Source organism: Abramis brama (assembly GCF_963993115.1).
Source record: "Abramis brama genome assembly, chromosome: 20".
Classification (NCBI taxonomy): Eukaryota; Metazoa; Chordata; class Actinopteri; order Cypriniformes; family Leuciscidae; genus Abramis; species Abramis brama.
In genome coordinates this window covers 21934740-21956659 of record NC_139982.1, presented here as the reverse complement: position 1 = coordinate 21956659, position 21920 = coordinate 21934740, and the positions used below count along the sequence as shown (strand labels likewise).

The following is a 21920-nucleotide window of genomic DNA, read 5'->3' as shown; positions in this document are numbered from 1 at the left end:
ATGACACAAAGTCAGCCTCGGTGTTGGGATTAAAAGAAAAAGAAGCTAGCTAAGCTACCAACTATTCAAAAGCAAAAATGTATTTACACAAAGTAGCTACACTGGAAAAAAAATTGGTGTAGAAACAATTTTCACTCCGAAATTACAAGGAAATTTCATAGACAATTGAGTGACGCTGATATGACGTAAAATCCCAGGCGACTAATTCGCCAGTAGTTCCCTCAAGATTTTCCTATGGGTTTTTATACATCAGGTGATGAAACTAGGATGTTTTGTTCTACAACAGAAATTAGACACACATATTGAAAATGCGAATTTTGAAGCTATTATGTTAAAAATATATATTTTTTTTTATGTTTCTAATAAGTAACTAGATAAGCCATGATGGGTATCCAAGTATAGTCAACTTATGTTTACCACAGACCTTATTTTTATCATAAATTGAAAAGCCCCATTATAAAAACCCATAGGAAAATCTCAAAGGAACCAGTGAACCACAAAACCACAAACAACACACTTAATTAAATGTGAAATTTTGAAAACTGAAATAGTATTTTCTTTTAAAATGTACTTAAATAATCTTTATTTAAAAGTTTGAAAAATCTATTCTTACAGTCTAGGTACAGTATAAACTACAAGACAAAAGAAATACTACATACTAAATGCTACATTTAAGCTAAATAAAAATATATATTTTGTCTAATTTCTTATAAAACAGTCTGAATGATTCAGACTTAAAGTGATTTAGACTTTTTTTTCGAACTTGTTTGAAATAACCGACTCAAAAGAGTGATTCACTCACAAATCAAACATACAAGATATACGACTTTGCTGAAATACCGTCTCTGAAAATGTTACATAATAGCAACATTTTCAACACTACCCCGCTATATAATCAACACAATAAAATAATAAAAAAATCAGTAGAGAAGGCAAATTCAGTGCACAGTCTAAACTCTACAGTCCAAATATAATGCAAGGCAGAGAAAAGTGTGTGTTTGGCTCAGATCAGCTCACTGTGACGCTGCTCGTAGCAGATACAAATTGATGCCCGTTGTGGCAGCCGTAATGTTTCTAAGCAGGAAACCATTAACATGGCATTACGCGGCGGATGGAGGGCAGGAAATTAAATTCGGCTGTCTTTGAGTAACTGATGTCACAGTTCTCCCTGTGGGTAATTGATTATTACTGCCTTCCGCTGGCTAAGAGCACCCTGGATGTGGGTCATGAAGGGATGAAGAAAACAGAGAGGTATGGTGAGTTTGAGTCAGAATGATTTGTTCACCAATCAGACTGATTCAGTTCTTGAGTTCAACTCACTGATTCAATCTGATTCCAGCTGTCTGATTCAAACCTGCTCCTGCAAAGCTGATGGCTTTGAGAAAAATATGCCACTCAAGTCTCATTGACTAATTTTATGATACTTTCAGCTCCCTGTACTATACTTCCTTCCCTGTCACCCTATCTCACTTCTGTTGCAATCTGTCAAGAAGCCAAACGGAAAAAAGGGATAAGGAGGTCATGTTAGCTGAGTTAGCAAAATCACAAAATAAAATAAAATCAAACATGCCTATGATAAAATAAACAAATACATAAACATAATGAATTATAATAAAAATTAAAATAAAATTGATTATAATTTGATAATATATTTAATCAATTAAAACATATATTATACATATACTGTAAGCATATTTAGATTTCATAGACCCCCAAACCATTTATAGAAAAACTTGGTTATGAGCAAACACATGCTGACAATCATAACACATATCTGCCAGGCTGCATAAGCAAGATGAGAAGAGAAAAAAAAATTGGCAAAGTCCAACGGCATTGGAAATCCAAAACTGCAATAAAAAAAAAAACACAAGCCGCCCAATGAACACTAAAGCACCATGCTTATCTTGGCTTTATGCACAACCATACTGATCTTACAGCCAATGATTAACGCCAGGGTCAACAGCACTGACTGTAAAAGCTTTGCTATCAGCAGGAGATATCACGCCGCCAACTGACACCTCATTGAGACGTGTTGGATCCAACCCCCATTGACAAACTGTTCACACCAAGAGAGTCCACATCCTCTCTTTTGCTTGTTGTGGCTTCATAATCAAATGCTCTTTTAAGTTTGGGAGAAAAAAAGATAAGAAAACACTTGCACAAGGTTAAATGAGAACATGATGTACAGTACTACCATGCCGTAAAAATGTTTGACACATAAAGGCCGTGTGCTGTACATGTGGCACGTTGTGCAATCGTAAGTGACATTGGGAGATTTTATGGTGTTAATAGAGTTGTCATATAAAACTCTCATAAAATGTGTGAAAGGAAAGTGGGATTAACATTATATGACATGCAAGTGGGTGACTGTCAGTTGCATTACGATGAAAGTGGCCAGCATTGTTTAATTTGGGCTGGACGTGACAGACTATGGTCCTATGTTCGATAGTTCTACCCAATGCTCCTTTTCCTAATTTCAATGCTATCCACTTTTCAATTATCCAATTTTTTTATCAATTATAAATAAAATAAAATAAAAAATACAAATAATCAATGTTAATGAAAAAATAACATGTTTTATATAAAAAATATGTTTCTTTTATTTTTAACTAATTAATAAAAAAAATAAATGTTACATATAATTTTATTATATGTAATATATGATAATTATATAAAACAGGATATAAAGTTGAATTACTTTGACTTGGTGTTTAAAAAACACACAGCTAATAGTACAAGATGCTGCAAATTAAATATAATAATAGTAACAATTGGCACACATTGTGTAATTCAAATAGTTTTTTTTTTCTTCTTCTTTTTTCTAACATTTTGTCCCAACCTGTCACCATCCTCACTGCACTTCCACTTATTTTAAGATGCGGTCAGCACATTTGTTTCCGATCTCACCCCCTCCTCTTTTAGTTCTTCCTCTCTCTCAATCACCCACTTCTGCTTTAATTTTTTAATTCTCTTGCTCAACGGCAGCTGTGCTCAACTGTGGTTCAGACAGAGCCAGAATACTGTGGATTTTCCATTTAAGAGTGGGACACTGTTAGAAATGACCTGGTCCAAAGCCCATGGTCTCTGCAATGATCCAAATGCATTTGAATTACAACAGAACATTGCGATTAGAGAGGCACTACCCGCTGTTCACAAAATCATGACATGCTGGTGCTGAAAAGAGATGAGTTGGTGCACCTCAAATGCTATCAGATGTGAACTCAAGAACTATTGCTGTGAAGTAGAATGCTGAACGCTAAATTGGAAAACGGGTTGGAAAAGGAACAGAAGCTGAGCGGTGGCCCCTGTGTTTAAGGTGTACTTGAGTGGCAATTATTGGAGAATTGTTGGTATCAAATGACTTGCTTATAAATGCTGCTGATAATACATTAACAATACATTATTTTCAAAAGTGTATCTGGAGAAGATACAAAATCTTTTTTATTTCACTTCAGATCTCGCATGCGTTTTGACCACTCGAAAGACGAGCACGGGGAAAAAATGAAAGTTTTACAAGTTACAGACCAAAAAAAGAAAATAACACATTTAGTCCTGGTTCGCTTAGCATTCACACAGTCATTTTTAACCTCAAATCTAAAGAGGCTTTTATGACATATGTTTAGAGACGGAACTTGTCGAACATCCAAAACAATGCTGTGCACTGGGCTAAATGCTCTCACCGTATGTGCGTACATATGATGGAGCTGACAACTCGTGAAAGGCTTATAAAATGTGTAAAGGAGTCGAAACAGCAGCAGGAATCCCTCCGTCACACACACAAACGAAGATCTGCTGCAAGGAGACGTGGTTCTGATACCTGTACCGAACTGTGATGGGCAACATCGCGACTATGGCGATAAAAACAGGTAGGGCCTATGCTTGAGCATTCTTTCCTTTTTGGGTCATATCTTGTGACATCATGTCCTGTTTTTTGTTCGTTTACATGTCTTTGGTCTGTGTTGCGTTCATATTACACCAGAGATTTTTTTGGAAGCATCTTCAGCGGTCTCGGTCCACTTGTTTGCTGTCCACCAGGGTTCGGATGGCAGCGTTCACATTTATTCAAATGAACCGCACTAACAGAGCAATCGCACCAGTTTGTTTAATCGTACCAAACATGCCAAGTGCTTAATGTCTTCTAGGTGTTTCTTAGTTTCAGACTAGTCAGTTGCAAAACTTAATTTTAAACGAAAGTCAAATTAGTCGTATCGTGCACCCCTAGCTGTTGCCCTATTGCTAGATACCTTTGAGTATTTTGCAATTTATGATATTCAGAAGGGAAAACAATTTAATTTTCTGAGAAATTCATTAAAATTCATTATTATGTAGTCTTCATATTTACTATGGACTACAGATTTGTTCTTGCACTTTCTCGCCTGCTTGTTTTTCTGTTTCCCGCTGAGACGAATACTGGCAGACGGGCGGCGTCCCTCGCAAGAGTCTGTCAGGCGTCTTTTCGTATCATTAACCTATTTTAAATCCGCTTTCAAAGAATTATCCACTTTTAAAATATTTACCCCTCTCTGCGACACATGCCAAACGACGCACTCAGCAGGCATGGAAATAAATCATTTCCGTATTACAGTGCTTAATACATAAAACAAACAAGTAGAACAGGCGGAAACGTCCTAAGCATGAGCCAGTAATGAGTACCAAATGCTGCATTTAATCTGCAAATCAACGGATCAAAAACACATACAAGATTCCCTCATTTTTAATCCCTTTTCTCAAAAGCAGAGTGGAGTAGAAAGTGTCTTAGTATGTATTCCTCACTATTTCCAGCTTATAAGCTTGCAGCACTGTAGCAAAGAGTGCAGACAGAGTGAAAGTTCAGCAGTTTGACTGACAGCTACAGCAGCAGGTGGCACGGGGTCCAGCTGAGCCTGTGCCCTTCACCGAGCTCCGTCAGGAAGCCTCACTCTCAGCATGCCACCTCTCAACTCCACCGTTACTCCCTAAACCGGACGGACAGAACCTTCACGTCAAATCAGCCTGAGAGCTACATGGGCTGGCGACTCTGTTGCTCCTAAGAAACACTGTTCCACAAGGCTGATTCAAAAACTTGAATTAAACTGCCTTGAAAAAGCTCTAAAATCTTCTGATAACTAATATAGTACAGATATGTCATGCATCCCTACTTTTATAAGAGTATTGCTCTATTACTTTAGCAACATGCTAACATCATACTCTTTGTAAATCAAGGTAACCATCATAGTATCTCCAGAAGCTTCCCCACTAGATGCTCTCATTTTCCCATTGATTGAACAAGCAGAGGGGAGATGATATCAGTGGCAGGGAGTCTCAGAATAGTGTCACCATGTGAAAAAAGCCACAAGCTCGAGTGCAGCATATCTCTAGGTCAACCCCATAAAGCAGAATATCAAGGCTCCCCTGCGCTTCCTTGCATATGAGCCGGTGCCAGAGGCGGCAGATTAGTGAGAAGAGCTTCCTGTTGCTCTAAATAGGTATGACATCTGCAATTCAAATTGAAAATGTAAAACTACAGGTGCACTCTTCCACTTGCTGCTTGGTGTTGGTGTGTGTGTGTGTGTGTGTGTGTGTGTGTGTGTATAAATAAGGTTTTTAAAATGTATAATTGGAAAATCAAGGATATTCAATATGGATGTTGCTTTCTGTGAGCAATTCAGGTTCAATCGACAGGCCTTAGCATACAGCGAGATCTCATGCCGTCTCACTTTATCCCAGACTTACAAAGAGGCTATCTGTCTGATTGTAAGCTGATGCAAGGTGTTGCTTAAGCAGCACGGCCTACAAACTAAAGTGAAACAGTGAAACCTTTTCATTCTAGTGCAAGCCGATTAGGCCATTCACAGAGAAATCACGCCTGTATTGGCCCCTTTTCTTTGTGAGTTCCCACAATCTGATTCCTTAGAAAACCTATTAGTCCAAAGTTAACCTACATCTTTAGAGAAGTCTGCTCAAACTTTTGGCCTCAAGAGGCCTGTGCATTCCATTAATGTTACATTAAGAGCTAAAAAGTCACCTCTACGTTTTAAGTGAAGCTGAGAAACACAATTAAAGGTGGGGTATGTGATTCTCTTTTTTGTCCATTTTTTCTAAATCACTTGAAATCCTATTCCTAACCCACTTACAGCCACTGAGTTAGAAGCACTGAAATGAAAATTAAGCAATTTAATCATCTGTGGAACGGGCAGGACTCGAAAAACTCCAGCCAATCATTTCCAAGACCACCTAGAATCATTGGACAGTAAGTTCGTCAATCAAATCATTTCTTTAAAATTAGGGTTGCAAAATATATCGGTACCACACTTTATCAGTTTACTTATATATTTATATATATATATATATATATATATATATATATATATATATATATATATATATATATATATATATATATATATATATATATGATTTTTTTAATTTGAAGGGGGAGTATATTACATTTATCTCACCTAAATGTTTAATGTTGAATTAAATAGAAAAAAGTAGCACACATAAATGCAACAGATTTTTAAAAATTATTTTATATATAATAATAATAATAATACATTGTTTTATATATATTATTAATGCTTTATATATTGATATTTATATATTAGTAGTATAAATAGTGGTAGAAGTAACAGTATTAATAATTATTATAATTTAAACATTATTAATTATTTATATATTATTATTATTATTGCTGTTGTTATTAGCAGTAATAGTAGTAGTGATGATGATGATGATGATGATGATGAGCTGCTAAGAATGAACCGTGTCATCTGAAAATGAGATGGAATCCTATTTTTTCCAGTGCCAGAGAGGATGTTAAAAACATGACACTTAAGCTCAGACTACGACATGCTTTTCTCAGAGGCTAAGTAGACAGCCCATCATTTTCCAGACAGGAGCAGATAGTAGCAGTGAAACTGGAACAGAGTTTTGGGCATCTCTGGGGTATCACATACACCTACTACTTGAAAGGTGTGAAACTAGTGGCTAATTTTATCCCTAGCCAAAAAAACACTGACATCGCTATTCCAAATGCTACAGTGATGGATATCAGTTACGTGGGGGAAAAAACAGGAAGAGAAAATGGTGAGGCATGTCCAGAACGCATTGGAACTTGAGCTTCGAGCCTGACACCTGACCCCACTGCTGCTTCGAGGGGGTCAATGCAGGTCAAGAGACTGATGGGAAAGAGGAGCGGCAGGAGAAGAGGTGGATGTTTTCCAGTGTTGGCTTGGAAAAAATGTAGACGCACTTAGGTAAGTAAACATGAGAGAGTCTACAACGCCATTCCTCCACAATTCTTCCATCACCTACTTAAAGGTTAGGCTGAGGGCAAGCAGATCCCCCGTCTGATAAAGTGAGAGCAGCTGTTTACACTTGTGCTTTTGCATGGTAATACCGAAGGTTGTCAAGCAGTGGAGAACCATTACTGCAGTTCACCGGCAACGCAAGGCTTTTTATAGCAAGTCAATAAAATTATTCCAGTGTTAAAAGGGGATGCAGAAGACCAGAGTAGGCGTAAAACTACTTTTATCATTTTAATCTGATACTTACGACAATGACCACAACAGAACAATACAGGCAATAGAGGATTTCCCTGATCCAAAGTGAATTCAACAATGCAGTAATTTCAAATTCAAAGTGGCTCTTCCTGATTCAACTAGGGCTCCTGCTGAGTGATCTCCATAATGACTTCACTTACGTGTGGCCATCGCTTGGCCTGATGACCCCTTTTTAACCCCAACAGTACTCCAGAACACCTGTTTTTGTTCCACCGTGGGGAGGGGGTGCACTAATACAAAATAGTGATACACATTACATTTACATTTAATAATTTAACAGATGCCTTTATCCAAAGCGACTTAAAAATGAGGAGAGCAATAGAAGCCATTTTTGTATGTTGAGCTCAGAAAAAAAAGTTGGCAGGGCAAGTAGAAATCTAAATTACTGACCAGAAGGACAAGAAGTTGATTTGCATGCTAAACACAACATGTTAAAACACACTCAGGAAAGTCAGCATCTCTAAATTCATCCACCGCCACCACTGGATGACCATCCTGCCCATTCCTAGAACATTGGTAGAGTGGTAATTTGGAAGCATATAGTTTGTCTAGCCAGATTTAAGTAGTAATGATTACCTGTGTCTACACTTCATGCAATTTCCACGCATGACGTAAACCCTCTAATATGTATATTGTATTGTATTTACATACGAACGACTTTTCCAAGTTAAGCCTCAACACATCTGGATGAGCAAAATTAAGAAAATGAGGGCTGTGTCAACTCTCCAAAACACAGAGAGAACATTGCAGGACATATGACTTCTGTCGTGCCAGTCAATGCTTACACACATTCTGTAATTTGATTCTGGCTAATCCGATTGATCCATGCAAAATCAGGGACATCAGCGAAGCGTTTGTTAAGCGTGTTTCCTAACTCATTGCCCTCACATGAGGTAGTCTGTAAATAGCACAAAGAGGAAGAGGCAGAGCGAGTGGGATGAAATCAGTCTTCATGGGAGATGTGGGGGAAGCAGAGGTGAAGCAAGCAACCAATTTTCCCCCCAGCAGCAACGCAGGTTTCTAAAAATACAATCATGCAATGTCCGACGAAGAAGAGATAATGAGATTTCAGAGGGCTGTACAGTCTGAATATGCTAACTCGAGGTCTGGAAGGTTGTCACGAGCCAGGGGGTAAATGAAGATAAAAAGATATTAGAAACTGGAATGTTTGGTAGTTATGTTAAATTACCCAATCATTTCACATTTTTTAAACCATTAATAGTAAAATACTTGGTCTTTTTCTGATCTAGAAGCATTGTTTTCTTCAAATGAGCCCCAGCTATTCAATGTGTTCGTGTTTGTGTATATTTGTGTTAGTGTTGTCAAAAATATTGATATTTTGATATGTATCGGTACTGAAATATCTGAAACGGTTCCAATACCCTTTTTTTGCAGTATCTCGTCTCATTTGCTCTGGTTGAATAGTGCGCATAATTTTAGTCATCCTCGCAAGTTTCGCGCTCACACCAAAAGCGCGAACACAACTGATCTACAGTATATAAGTGGTGCACACGTAAAGCCGCCACTCAGACAGCTTGTGAGTACCCAATTGGCTTATTTTTCGTGGCTTATTGCACTTAAACGGCAAAAACATAATGCCTGTCTTGCCAAGTATTAAGGTAAATACAGTCATTTTTTGGAACATAAATAGTTGAGAGAAAACACGTAACAGTATATTGGATCTGTGCATGAGCTCTAAAAGTGACATTTGATTACTTTAATTTCTGTAGTATTTCTTACCTGAATACTACTGTTAGACACACCTGAAAAACTTAAATCCATGTTTATTTCAAGTAAAGCCTCCCTGTTCTGTGTGTAAACTATGCTAAGCTACCTGTGACACCAACCAGAATGGGTATCTGCCTGTCCTGTGAACTACATGCGTACTCACACACAAGTTCCAAATATCAACTTTGACTAGGACAAAAATTGCAAGAGAGTAGGGAGATGGAGACATTCTGACCCTGGGTCATTTCTCAGGTTGAGGAGGTTTCTCTCAGTTCTGTGCTAATGGTGATCTAGCTTCCGGGCCTGATGGAAAAGAGGCTCCCCACTGGCTAAGAAACTCCTGCATGGTCATCATATGACCATCATACGTCAATAAAAAGAGTCTCGTATTTACAAATACCTCTGTTGTCTGCTGGTGCAGTGGAATATTAATTTAGTATTAATTCATGTTAAGGGTACACTTACTAAGAAATGGCATAAAATGTAACTATTCTGTCTAAATGAATTGACAATAAATCACAAAAAATATATATAAAAGTAATCATTTTAAATGCACAGTATGAAAAAAAGATATACATTTTTAGAAAAACTAAATATTCCATTTATGGCAAAGGTCAAAATGTAAATCTAAAAGTAAATATAGAGGAAATGAGCATGAACAATGAAATATGCAATACTAACCAATAACAATTAACTCTAATGGAGGTTCATAACTGACAGGGTACCAAAATATCATGGACCCCTACATAAAAATGATTATGGTATGTCTTACTGATAAATTACTGAGATTTATAGTCTAGTATGAACGACATGGTTAGCATGAAAACATTGAATACACAATGTAGGAATTACTTCAAACAAACAAAAATGCACTAATCCCTTCCTGTACACCAGCCTTAACTTCACATTAACTTCACATCACATTTTAGAGCTTTTGTTTTTTTGTAAACTGGTGTAATTCCTTTAGAATTACAGTTATCAGGCTTAAAAACAGCAAAACCGTTAACTTTCAAACATCAGAAAGCAATGTAGGTAAATTCACAAATACACGGAAACAAGAGGGTCCCTGTGTGGGATTTAATTTAAGCTAAACCCCATTGCTACACAAATGCTAGATAATCTGCTTTTGAACTTGGTAATACCAAATCGACTGCAAAGTATCTGTGGGAAAATGAGACGCACAATGAGCTTGTCACTAATTACGAATCAGCAAGACAACAGGATTTCATTGGTTTAAAAACCATCTTTAAAATTGGTTCACTTCACTGGATATTGGCGTACAACAACAACAACAACAACAAAAATAATTCTTTGTATAAAATTCCATTACAATTATTGCTTGCATTAAAATTGGCTTGCGAAAACAGTTTGTCGCACCAGTGCAATGCATTTAAAGCAGTGTTTGAAGGGTTAAAAGGTGATGTGTGCACAGACATTAACGCACTCTGAGATAAGAACTTCACTGACCTCACACTCTTAACACCACATTTTTGGAGAGTGTTTGAGATAGACGTGAATAATGCTGTTGGCGTAGTCACTGCTTTCGCAAGAGGAGGCCCTGGGAGGAATGTGAAGCTTTATGGTTAAGTGCACTTTAGCTGGGCCTTGCCTCCTTTCAAAGTTCCATGTCAAAGCCCCCTGGCTCAATTCAACCCAAAGACTTCCCCTCATCTTCAAGGGAATAGGTGTGAGGGGTTAGAGGGGAAAGAGAATGAGTAATGCTAACGCATTTCCCACAGGCAAGGAAGAATGCTGTGACTTGTGCGGGGTTAAGCCCATAAGGCCCGGACGGGTCGGCAGAGAGGCGCCTGACAGCCCTTGCGGGCCTGTGGCTGGAGGTGGATGTTGGGGATTAGAGGAGAGGAGGAAGGGGCGGCAGGGAGAGTGGGACGCAAGGGGTTGAGGTTCAAAGGGTCACGGACATTCCCCGCGCGTTTCATTGTGAGGCCGAGGCCAGCTGACGCCAAACAGGCAACAGTGGTGCTGTCGGCGTGCGTGTGGTATTTTGTGTAAAAAATAAAGGAAAACAGGGTCGGAAAGGGCTGGTGTGAGAAAGAGGGAGGGTCGTGGTATAAGACTACAGAAAAAATAAACAGGAAAGAGTGTGAAAAGTACAATAGGAAGAATGGAAATGTGTGCAAGAGTCATTCTCAAAAAAATAAATAATTGGCTTTCTGACTTGGAAAAAGCTGATGTTTGAATTCAGTTCAGGTACGTTTTCTAAAAAAAAAATATATATTTTTTTATTAAAAGGTACATTAATAATTCAATGCATTGCCTCATCATCTTCTTTTTTTTTTTTTTTTAAATGTACAAAATTAATCAAAAATTGAGTGGTATGTCAGATAAATGAGACAAGGTATTTTTCAGGCCCCTGGCAAATCAAAAATATAGTTACAAAAATGAAATATAGTCAAGGTACTTTTATAAGTATTTAATAAAAAGTTAGTTTATATAATTAATGTTTCTTGAATATTTTAAATATTTTTCATACTGAAAAGTAACAGAAGTGGGATGCTTGTCACCATATTTTGAAAATGACGCAAAAATGTACATTGACTTCTATAAAAAGAATATTACAACAGCTATTACATGCAATAAAAAACTAAAGAGCTTTGGGAGAAGATGGGAAACATTTGACACAGGAAGATTTAGATAGAGTGAATGAGATGGGAGAGAAGGGAGGGAGCGCTGGTGTAGGAATAGAAATGAATGACTTCCTAACAGGTGGGACAGGGGGGGATGCAACTTACCCTCTAACTCTGATCAGTATTGAGTTTCAGTACCTCTGGAGCCCATGACCCTCCTGTACTCTCGCTCAGAGGAAGCTGATTTGTTTTCTGACCCCTGTTTATTTCAAACATATTTTATCAACCAAAAAAAATCAACCAAAACTCACCTCTAAAAATAAAACTTCCACAAAAACAATTTACCAAGAGTATGTGTAGGTTCATTTTTGTTTAGTTTTCATAGCTGGTTTTGAGCTTAAAACATTAGCAAATTTTTTTCCATCAGTGAAAAGCGATGTTTTGATAGCTCATCCTACACAGTTCACAGAGGCGCTTCCGCCTTCCATTCATGCTACGTTAAAAATAAACTCATGCAGGTGAAGAGAAAAGCGACAGTTAAATGGAGCATCAAAATAAATCACGAAACCGCGCATGCAGCGCCTCTCTATTAAAGTAAAGGGTCATGGAGGGATGACCTGTGTTTTTAATTGCTACGTTTTCACAGAGGCTCTGCTGCTCTGAAGAGGCCATACTGTACCTGTGGTGTTAAAAAACATGTACACAAACAAACACTTTACTGCATAAAAGTGCTCATAATGCACAAACCTGTTTGGTGAGGAGTGTATATTTAGCATCATATAGAGAATTGAGTGGGTATTCAAAAGTATTGAGCAGATAATCTATTCTGCCATTGCGATGGTCCAATGTTGGCTTGTTCCTTTAGTAATGATGTTCCTTTAATAATGATGAAATAGGATATATAACTGTTTTTAGCATGCTTTAAAATGTCTGGAAAGCTCATTACAATTGTTATGATTAAAAGTCTAAACTCTGCACCACTAGTGAATAAAAAAAAAATAAAAAAAATTGTTTAAATAGTTTTATTCAGCAAGGATGCATTAAATTGATCAAAAGTGACAGTAAAGACATTTATAAAGTCACAAAAGATTTCTATTTCAAATAAATGCTGTTCTTTTAAACTTTCTATTTAATCTAAGAATCAGTTTCCACAAAAATATTAAGCAGAACAAATGATTTCAACTTTAATAATAATAATAAATGTTTCTTGAGCACCAAATCAGCATATCAGAATGATTTCGGAAGGATCATGAAGACTGGAGTAATGATGCTGAAAATTCAGCTTTGCAATTGCAAGAATGAATTACATTTTAAAATATGCTCAAATAGAAAAGTTACATTTTCATCAAATAAATGCAGCCTTGCCTGGTGAGCATAAAATACTTCTTTTAACAACATTACAAATCTTGTCGACCCCAAACAACTGAATGTCTTATTTTGTAAAGGATGGATGGTTCATCCAGTAAACGAAACAAAATAAATTAAACAATTGTTTTTTTCTGCTGTAGCGTAATATCTGAAACAGAAGAGATTGTGTAGACGGACAGCACAGTGAGTGCATTGCAGGAGAGCGGCTCACCGTTTGCCTTTGATGTGTCCCTGTTACCTGCAATAGCACAGACCCACTATTTTTAGAATCAATGTTGACGAACTGTCAGCGTATTTTAAGCTATGCCCCTCTGGGCCACCATATACCCTTGAGAGAGCTCATGGAGAAAGAAATGTCAGGTGAGAGAGGAAAAACAGACCCTAAGCCATATTCTGATAAGGTCCTTTCAACTCTACAGTCAACGTGATTGTGCTCCGTTTTGACAGGTACTTAAGATGAGGTCTGGACTATTTAGGAACCATCTGCTTTAATGGAGGAAGTGAGATCAGCCATTAAGTTAAAGTGCCAGTGTGACTCAATGGACGGAACAGCTCTATTCTAGGAGAGGGGTCAATAGCCTTTGGTGGAACTCGAAAGACAGCAGATAAAGCAGATGAATGAAAAAAAAAAAAGAGAGATGAAAGGGGTGGATGAAAAACATTATTTAATGGACAGAAAAGAAAGGAAGAGGTGCAGACAGACACAATGGGCGAGAAACAAGATTAAATATTAAGGCGGACACACCGAGTTCTGGGTGTGCCCTACACTGAATAAGTGATGAACCAACCCGGGTTCCTGTGTCTTTGATGTGTGAGCGCCTGTTTGTCTGCCGGAGTCCCGGTCTGAGGTCCCTAGGTCAGTGCAGGGGATTATGGGCTGGGTGAGACATGCAAACTGACCTTTTCTATTATCGGCCTTAGTTTGCGCTTTCAGGAGAATCCAAGAAAGGTGTAATAACTCTAGTGCCAATGCCGCCTACTGTCATAACAAAAGGAAATTTGCGATAACAGCTGAAACATGACTGCTGTTGCATAACCATAACACATATTTCCACACTTCACCACCTACATTTCTTCAATGAAAGGTGCTATGTATGTTTCACCATAAAGGTTGAGTAAACAACTCTAAAAAGCACAAACAATAAACTGAATATCTCTTCCGATGCAATCTGATTCAAATCGATGAGTACTTCCTGCTGACAGCTCTTGTTTTTTTGGTTGAGGATGACAAGTCACTCTCTCTCCCTGTAAGGCTATCTTTCTCAAAGCTCTCCCGGTGGAAAGTGAACCTTCCCCTGGGCCATTCTATCTTTAGCGATTTACTTCCGTCATGTCACGTCTTGTCACCGGAGCCGGTGGCAGGCCTTCAAGCTGGTATCCACACCTCGCGGCCACCCAATCTCCTGCTCTTTACAAAACAGGAAGAGGCTCTTTGCCTGTTTCCTGTCTGTCACCCCTACAAGCAACCTTCAGAAACGTAATACCAGGTGGCGCGCACACATCTACAGACCCTCAAACAAACAAGCATGCACACACTCGGTTATGATAAAACTATGTTATGATAAAAAAAGGTTTCATCTTCTTCATCAGAGTTTAATTTGATTAGTTTAAATGTTATTCTTGAATACTAATTTGAAAGCACTTAATACAGTTAATCATTTTTGCATATATGTTTTTACATTATACTTATATTTAAAAAGAAGTATCTCACCTCAATAGCAGAAAAAGTGTTTTGCAATGCAACAAACAATCAGAAAACTGTACCAATTTTTACTTTTTTGACATCTAATATAAAGTTACAACCAATAACCCATTTATATTGTACAAAAATGAGATAATCATCCTCGTGGAGCCACAATGATTATTAAATTTTACCATATATAGAGAACAAATAGCCTTACTTTTGTTTTGGATTTGATTTATAACTGTGCTGAATAGCAGCACACTGTTGAATTAAATATTGATGTTGCAGTACAATGTCTACAAAAAAAGTATTCATATAATTAATTTGTCATTGTTTTTAAATAATTAAAAAAGTATAATATTATTAATAATTTAAATTAACATTATGAATGTATTTAATTAATTGATCTATGTATTATTAATTATTAGATGATATTGTACCATAGTATTTTTTTGGTAAAACAATATTTTTTACCATATATATATATCAAGTATCGCCAACTACCTCACCATGTGATACATCTTCAATATGCAGTGATGCATCACAATATTGTAATTGAACTGTGACTAATTCAATATCTCTTGCACTGTAGGATGTGATATGAATGCTCAAATAAACAGACATATCGATACAAGTAAAAAAATTATTATATGATTATTATATTTTTATTATTATAGGATTATTATAGGAAAATATGATTTAATATGATTTATTTTACCGCTTTTACTGATGTATAAGAGGCGGGAGCGGGATGGGAAAGTGACGTAACTAACTACTGCTAACCACCAGACCCACGAGTGCTTTGACACAAGCTAATACTTGGGTCGTGGTCCTTTCCCTGCTGTTCAGATGCCTCTGGTCTTGCTTATGTTGTCTATGCATAATGCATCAGGGAGTCAACAAGGACCGAGATGCAGAGGAGTTCCACCAATTGAGGACCGCATCACTGCACACACACACACACACACACACACACACACACACACACACACACACACACACACACACTCAAGCTGAAAGGACTCCAGAGAGAGTCAGTCAAGAGGAAGTGATGGCAGGAAGCGTCACACAAAAAGGCGCCACGGGTCATACTTCTCTCTGCCGTCCACTTCCTCATGTCTCTGCTCCCACGCACGCAAGGCAGGGAAGCAGAATGAGGAAACTCTGTCCTGAAGGACTACAGGATGCTCAGGGCCAGATAATGACAGGGTTTCCCTGAAATTGGGCCCTGACAGGTCGGATTCGGGAGGGCATCCTGGACTGAACTGAACATTTTTTAAGTGTGAATGCCTATAAAAGTGAATGTGCGCTATGGCTATTTTTTACTACTCAACTTGTCATCCAGAAGATTAGTTGACTAGTCAGTGGGTTAAACCACGTGCCATGCAGCTTCAGCAGCCTTTTTTTGTTTCTGGCAAGAGGTAGTTCACCCAGTGTAGTCTGATTCACAAACAAATTACTCCCATGAGTCAGTTCTTTTAATAACTACGGTAGTTCAAAAAGACAAGGTGCCAGTTTGAAAGAGTCTGAAACACTGCCCTCTATAATACACAGCATTAGCAGAGAGAAAATGCAGGGTTTTTCCTGGGACAAAAATGGTTTTCGGTGGTGGCGGACGAAAACAGTCATCAACACACACAGGTACACATCAGGTACAAAGTACCTTGCCCAGGCCAGTATACTCATAATAAATCCAAAATAATTGCAAAACAACAGTTTGTAATATTAACTTATCCTATTATTCATGAAATAAAAAAATAACCACTCAGGTAATTTATACTATAGTCACTAAGTGACTCAAAGTGAACTACACAGTAACACATTACATAGAAAAAGTGTCAGGTCTATTATTTTGCATTTGTACTCCAAGATTTAATGCACAGATCATTTGACATACAGTATCCGATTGTTTTGTTCCGTTATTGGTATTGTTGTCACATTAAAATGACAAAAAAACAATCAAAATAAATCTTTGGCGGGACCGATTCATTTTGGAGGCCGCCAAAATATTTTCAAAGCAGGAAAAACCCTGAAATATCTGAAAAACAACCAAAATACACCCAAATGAAACCGAATCAAAACTGAATCTAAAGCTTGTAAATCAGAATCGAATTAGAATGGGAACATTTCTTTCATATCTTTTCATTACAACTGAAAAACAACACCCAAATGAAACAGACTCAAAATGAACCGAAACCAGAACTGAATCTTAAGCTTGTGAATCAGAATCAAATCTGAATGGGACTCGCAAAAACATGGACAATTTCTTTCATATCTTTTCATTACAACTGATAAAGCACTCAAATGAAACAGAAACTAAATGAATTGAAGAACTGACTTTAAAGCTTGTGAATCAGAATCGAACCAGGATGGGCCTTGCAAAAACCTGAATGTGGTAGGCCTACGTAGACAAATAGTAACACTGGGACGCAGTACAGTAACATCAACTGGCACCATATAGAACAAGTGCAATTAAAGTCACATGATCAACAACATGTCAACACATATCCAGTGAGTCTATTGGCATAACGAATCGACTAGTCAACGTGTGTGCAGACGTCCAAGTCGGACACTAGTTTTCTCTATGCAGTACAGTGTGTACAGACAAAAGGAACAAATGGAAGAAAGGGAGAGACAGCGAGAGAGAGCGCTAAAGTCACATTGTGGAGGAGTCTATTATTAGTCTATGGCTCCAGCAGCAAAGTGAGGTCACATCAGAGCCCAGCTTTAGACACGTGTGTGTGCTCGGTGTGTTTTTGCTTTCACGCTCGAGCTACTCTACACAGCCAGAATCAGAGCACTCAAAAAAAGAGAAAGAGAGAGAGAGAATGAGAGGGGGAGAAAAAGAGACTTCCTGTAAACACGTGAGCGAGGCACCCACAGTCTGTTGTGTGCCATCTCGCAGCATTTCCTCAATCCGCTTGTAAAGCAGAAAGCACAGCATTTTGCACGGAAGCACGAGGACATTCCCATAATTCGGATCAGAACTAGGCACGCAGTAAATAAGAAAGATTTGGAAAACTGCCGGCCACACAAACAACACTGGGCTGAATATAATAAACACTCATTGGAAAACCGGCCACATTAATAGCCATCATGTGCCTCATATTAACTATAATTATACAGCAGGGTCCAAAAATTTGCTGTAAGTGCTTCTATTTTTTATTTTATTTTAATTGAATATACAATATACACACACACAGACACACACTATTATTATTATTATTATTATATTAGTATACATTAAAATTACATTTAATAAATAATTAAATATCTAATTTTTCAATTAAAGTATTAGATAAGCAATGAGTGAAAACTTATTGACAAATGTATTTAATATTTTATGACAAATTATAGTATCAGAATAGCAATCCGAGTTCAAATTTAATGTAAAAAATTAGCAGGAATTTACTAGTTTCTTTTGTTTTGTTCTGTTGGTTTCATGACAGAATGCCAGATTTTCAATGTGGTCTCAGATTTTTACACCCCACTGTCATATTTACAAGAGAACAGAAGTGTATGGAGTAGACAAAACCATAATTATGTGGAAAAAAACTTAAACTGATAAATATTGATGAGGAGTGATCATTTAAAAAGAAAACATGAGGGACAGCAAAAGTGTGTCAGTGACCGTACACTTTTCGATGAGGGCTTACATTAGCTAGCCTATATTTCCCCCTAGTGGTTGGAAACAGTTCTGACTTCATGAATCAGTTCCTGTCAGAGCTCAGATCTTACCGCTGTGGAGAAAAGAACACGTCCCACTTCAACCACCTGAGGGTCACCAGACTGAGTATCAGCAACAATGGGGTTAATCTAAGAAAAACGAAAGAATGAGAGATAATAACTAACCTGAATGCAGTGTGTGCTGGTGTCACAGAGCTAATATACTGACTGCAATGTACTGGATTGATCTACAGTGTTGATGCTGTACTGATCCCCGAGAGGAAACTCAGTACTGTTTCACTGAAACTCAGTTTCACAAAAACACAAGGGTATTGTAGTAGCACTGCAGTTGTGGGCACTGACCTCAACTGTGCCATTTTGAGCAGTGTGTCGGTGAAGGGATCGAGGGTAAATGTCCATCAGGTGTGGAGGGGGATCTGGAGTGACTCGTTTGCTATGCCTGCTCAACAGCTCTCTGTAGTTCAGTGAATCAAAGTTGGTCTTCCACATTAGAACCTGAAACCCAGACGATCACGAGCATAAGTGACATGATCAGCTCGACGGTAATCGGATGGTAAAACATTAACATTACATCATAATTACCTGAGAATCAGCACCTCCTGAAGCAAACAGATCTCCATCTCGAGAAAACGTCACAGCCAACACTGGACCCTGAGAGCAGAGGAAAAGGGTGGGCTGTTTAATGCAGGTCTACATCACAAAATACACAAAAATTTGAGGAATAATTATTTGTTTCTATTTAACACAATCAAATATTGTTTTGAACAAATTATTATGCAGCTCTTGCCATACAATTACAGTTGATCATGACTATCAAGCTCAATTCATGTAATAAAAATAATAAATTACCATACTGTAAAAGTACTCCATATGACTATTTTCAGTTCATATTCAGAAACTTTATTATGTGTAAAATTGTATTCGGCTTCACCATAGACAGTATGGACAGTAACACAAAAAAGCAAAACATAATAGACCAAATATTACCAGTCAAATAAGAAAGATAGCATTTTCAACAAAAAAAGAAAGAATATTTTGGAAATTAACTTTAAAAAGTGAATATTTATTATTTATTTTATTATTATTTTGATACCAAAATTATCATGTTAAAATATTTAATTGTAAAAAAGCTTCCCCCAAACCCCCCCCCCCCATGAGTTGTGATACATTTTTGGTGATTTCTTGATTTACTGTTGTATGGCAGGAACTGTATATTTTTTTTCCAAAAAATCTGTTTTATGTCCCATTAAAAAAGAAAAAAAAAAGAATATGGGTTTGAAATGACATGAGGGTGAGTAAAAGATGAGAGAATCATTTTTTTTTTTTGGATGAATTCCCAATTGTTCCAGCTAGAATTCAAATTCTACGCTATTAGAGAGGGTGACACCTTGTGGCCGTGAAGGGTGTAGATGAGCCTTCCCTCCAGCAGATCCAAGATCTTCATTGTATTGTCACTCGAACCACTGATCAGATAGTTTCCGGATGGATGGAAGGAAAAGCTGTTGACCCCTGCGCTATGAACTGCAAGACCAAGTAAAATGCTTGAAAACAAGAATTAAAAACAAATACGTTTTCATGATGTGAAACCATCTCCGTTTATATTAACTACCTCTGTAATGTTGTATTAACTTGTTTGTACGAATATCCCAGATTTTTAATGTGTTGTCCGCTCCTGATGATGCAATACATGTGCCACTGGAATTGAAGTCCACAAATGTCGCTGACCTAAATAGACAGTTTAAAATATCAGGAAACTTTAGTCCAATAAACATACAGTATCCTCAAAAAGATTCAGAAAGGACCAACAACGCTTAATTCTCACCCGCCGTAGTCTGTGAAAACGTTTATGCACTGACGAGCAGATGTATCCCAGAGGCGAACCGTCCTGTCATCGCCACAGGAAGCAACGAGACGACCATCTGGTGAAAACCTGACAGGGACAGACAGGACAAGTGAGAGTGAGAGAAATCCCACTTTATGTGACAAAACCGGAAAGGTTAGACACAGTCTCATACCTCGCACAGCGTACCCAGTTGGTGTGCCGGTTTAGAGAGTAAAGGAATTTCTTCCGTTCGACACCCCACACTTTCACAGACTTGTCATCTGAGGCCGTGACCAGCCTTTGGCCATCGCTGGAGAAATGAACGCTTCGAACGCTCGCTGTGTGTGCTTTGAACACAGTTGACTCGCCCTTTCTGTAACACACATAGACAATAATGCATTAAGATACAAATAATACATTAAAGGGTTAGTTGTGTAGTTGTGCTAGACTACTTCTTACAACCGAACACAATCAGAGTTATATAAAAAAAATAGCCTGGTTATTCCCAGCTTTATAATGAGAGAGATTTTAAAGCCCAAAAAAAGTGCATCCATCCATCATAAAAGTAATCCATACGGCTCCAAGGGGTTAACAAAGGCCTTCTGAAGTGAAGCGATGTGTTTTTGAAAAATATCCATAATTGTAAATTTATAAACTGTAATTACTAGCTTAGCTAGTTACCACTAGCTTAGTAACGGCCGCCCGCGCGTTCAAGAGAGAGTCGAGTTCCGGCATATGATGTAGCATTTAGGCGTAGTGTAAGCATAGGTGAGAGTAGACGCCTCTCGCAATTCAAACAAATAGGGCTGGGAAACAAACTCAAGCTCCTCTGACATTTCTCTTCAAAAATTCTCATTTTAAACTTCTGACTTGTGACCGATGTTTTTTTTTGCTCTATCCTCTGCGCTTCCGCATTCGTCAATACGTCATGCGTCGTGTCAGAGGTCACTCTTCTGCCGGAACTTGACTTGCGTACGGCCGTTACCTGAAGCCAGTGAATTTAGTTTATAAAGTTATAAATACAGACATTTTTCTTACAAAAATGCATCGCTTTGCTTTAAAAGGCCTTTATAAATTCCTTGGAGCCTTATGGATTACTTTTATTATGGATGAATGCACTTTTTTGGGCTTCAAAAAACAAGGTACCATTATAAAGCTTGGAAGAGCCAGGATATTTTTTTAATATAACTCCGATTGTGTTTGGCTGAAAGAAGAAAGTCATATACACCTAGGATGGCTTAAGGACGAGTAAATTATGGGATAATTTTTGGGTGAACTAACCCTTTAAAACTCGAAAGGGATCATCTGTACTCACATGCTGGGCGTCCAAAGTCGAACTGTCTGATCTCTGGATGAAGATGCCACCAAAGATCCGCTTGGAGAAAAATTAACACCTGTAATGACGTCCGTGTGACCCACAAACCTAAACGCCCTTGCTTTTGGAGCGAGGTTCCAGATCATAAGGTTCTTGTCACAGGATCCAGAAGCTGCAAGAGAAGTTG

At 37.8% G+C, this 21920-nt stretch overlaps 1 protein-coding gene across 1 annotated transcript in view; it reads right to left on the bottom strand.

Moving 5' to 3' along the window:
- The window catches only part of poc1b (POC1 centriolar protein B), a 33031-nt gene that overhangs the window by 7904 nt on the left and 3207 nt on the right, over positions 1 to 21920 (bottom strand). Inside the window, exons 3-10 of the mRNA XM_084095718.1 lie at positions 21734 to 21905; positions 20612 to 20791; positions 20419 to 20526; positions 20206 to 20321; positions 19984 to 20117; positions 19179 to 19247; positions 18939 to 19091; positions 18648 to 18725 (exon numbers count right to left, since the gene is read on the bottom strand). Coding sequence (XP_083951844.1) covers positions 18648 to 18725; positions 18939 to 19091; positions 19179 to 19247; positions 19984 to 20117; positions 20206 to 20321; positions 20419 to 20526; positions 20612 to 20791; positions 21734 to 21905 — 1010 coding nt within the window. The remainder of the gene's footprint in view (positions 1 to 18647; positions 18726 to 18938; positions 19092 to 19178; positions 19248 to 19983; positions 20118 to 20205; positions 20322 to 20418; positions 20527 to 20611; positions 20792 to 21733; positions 21906 to 21920) is intronic.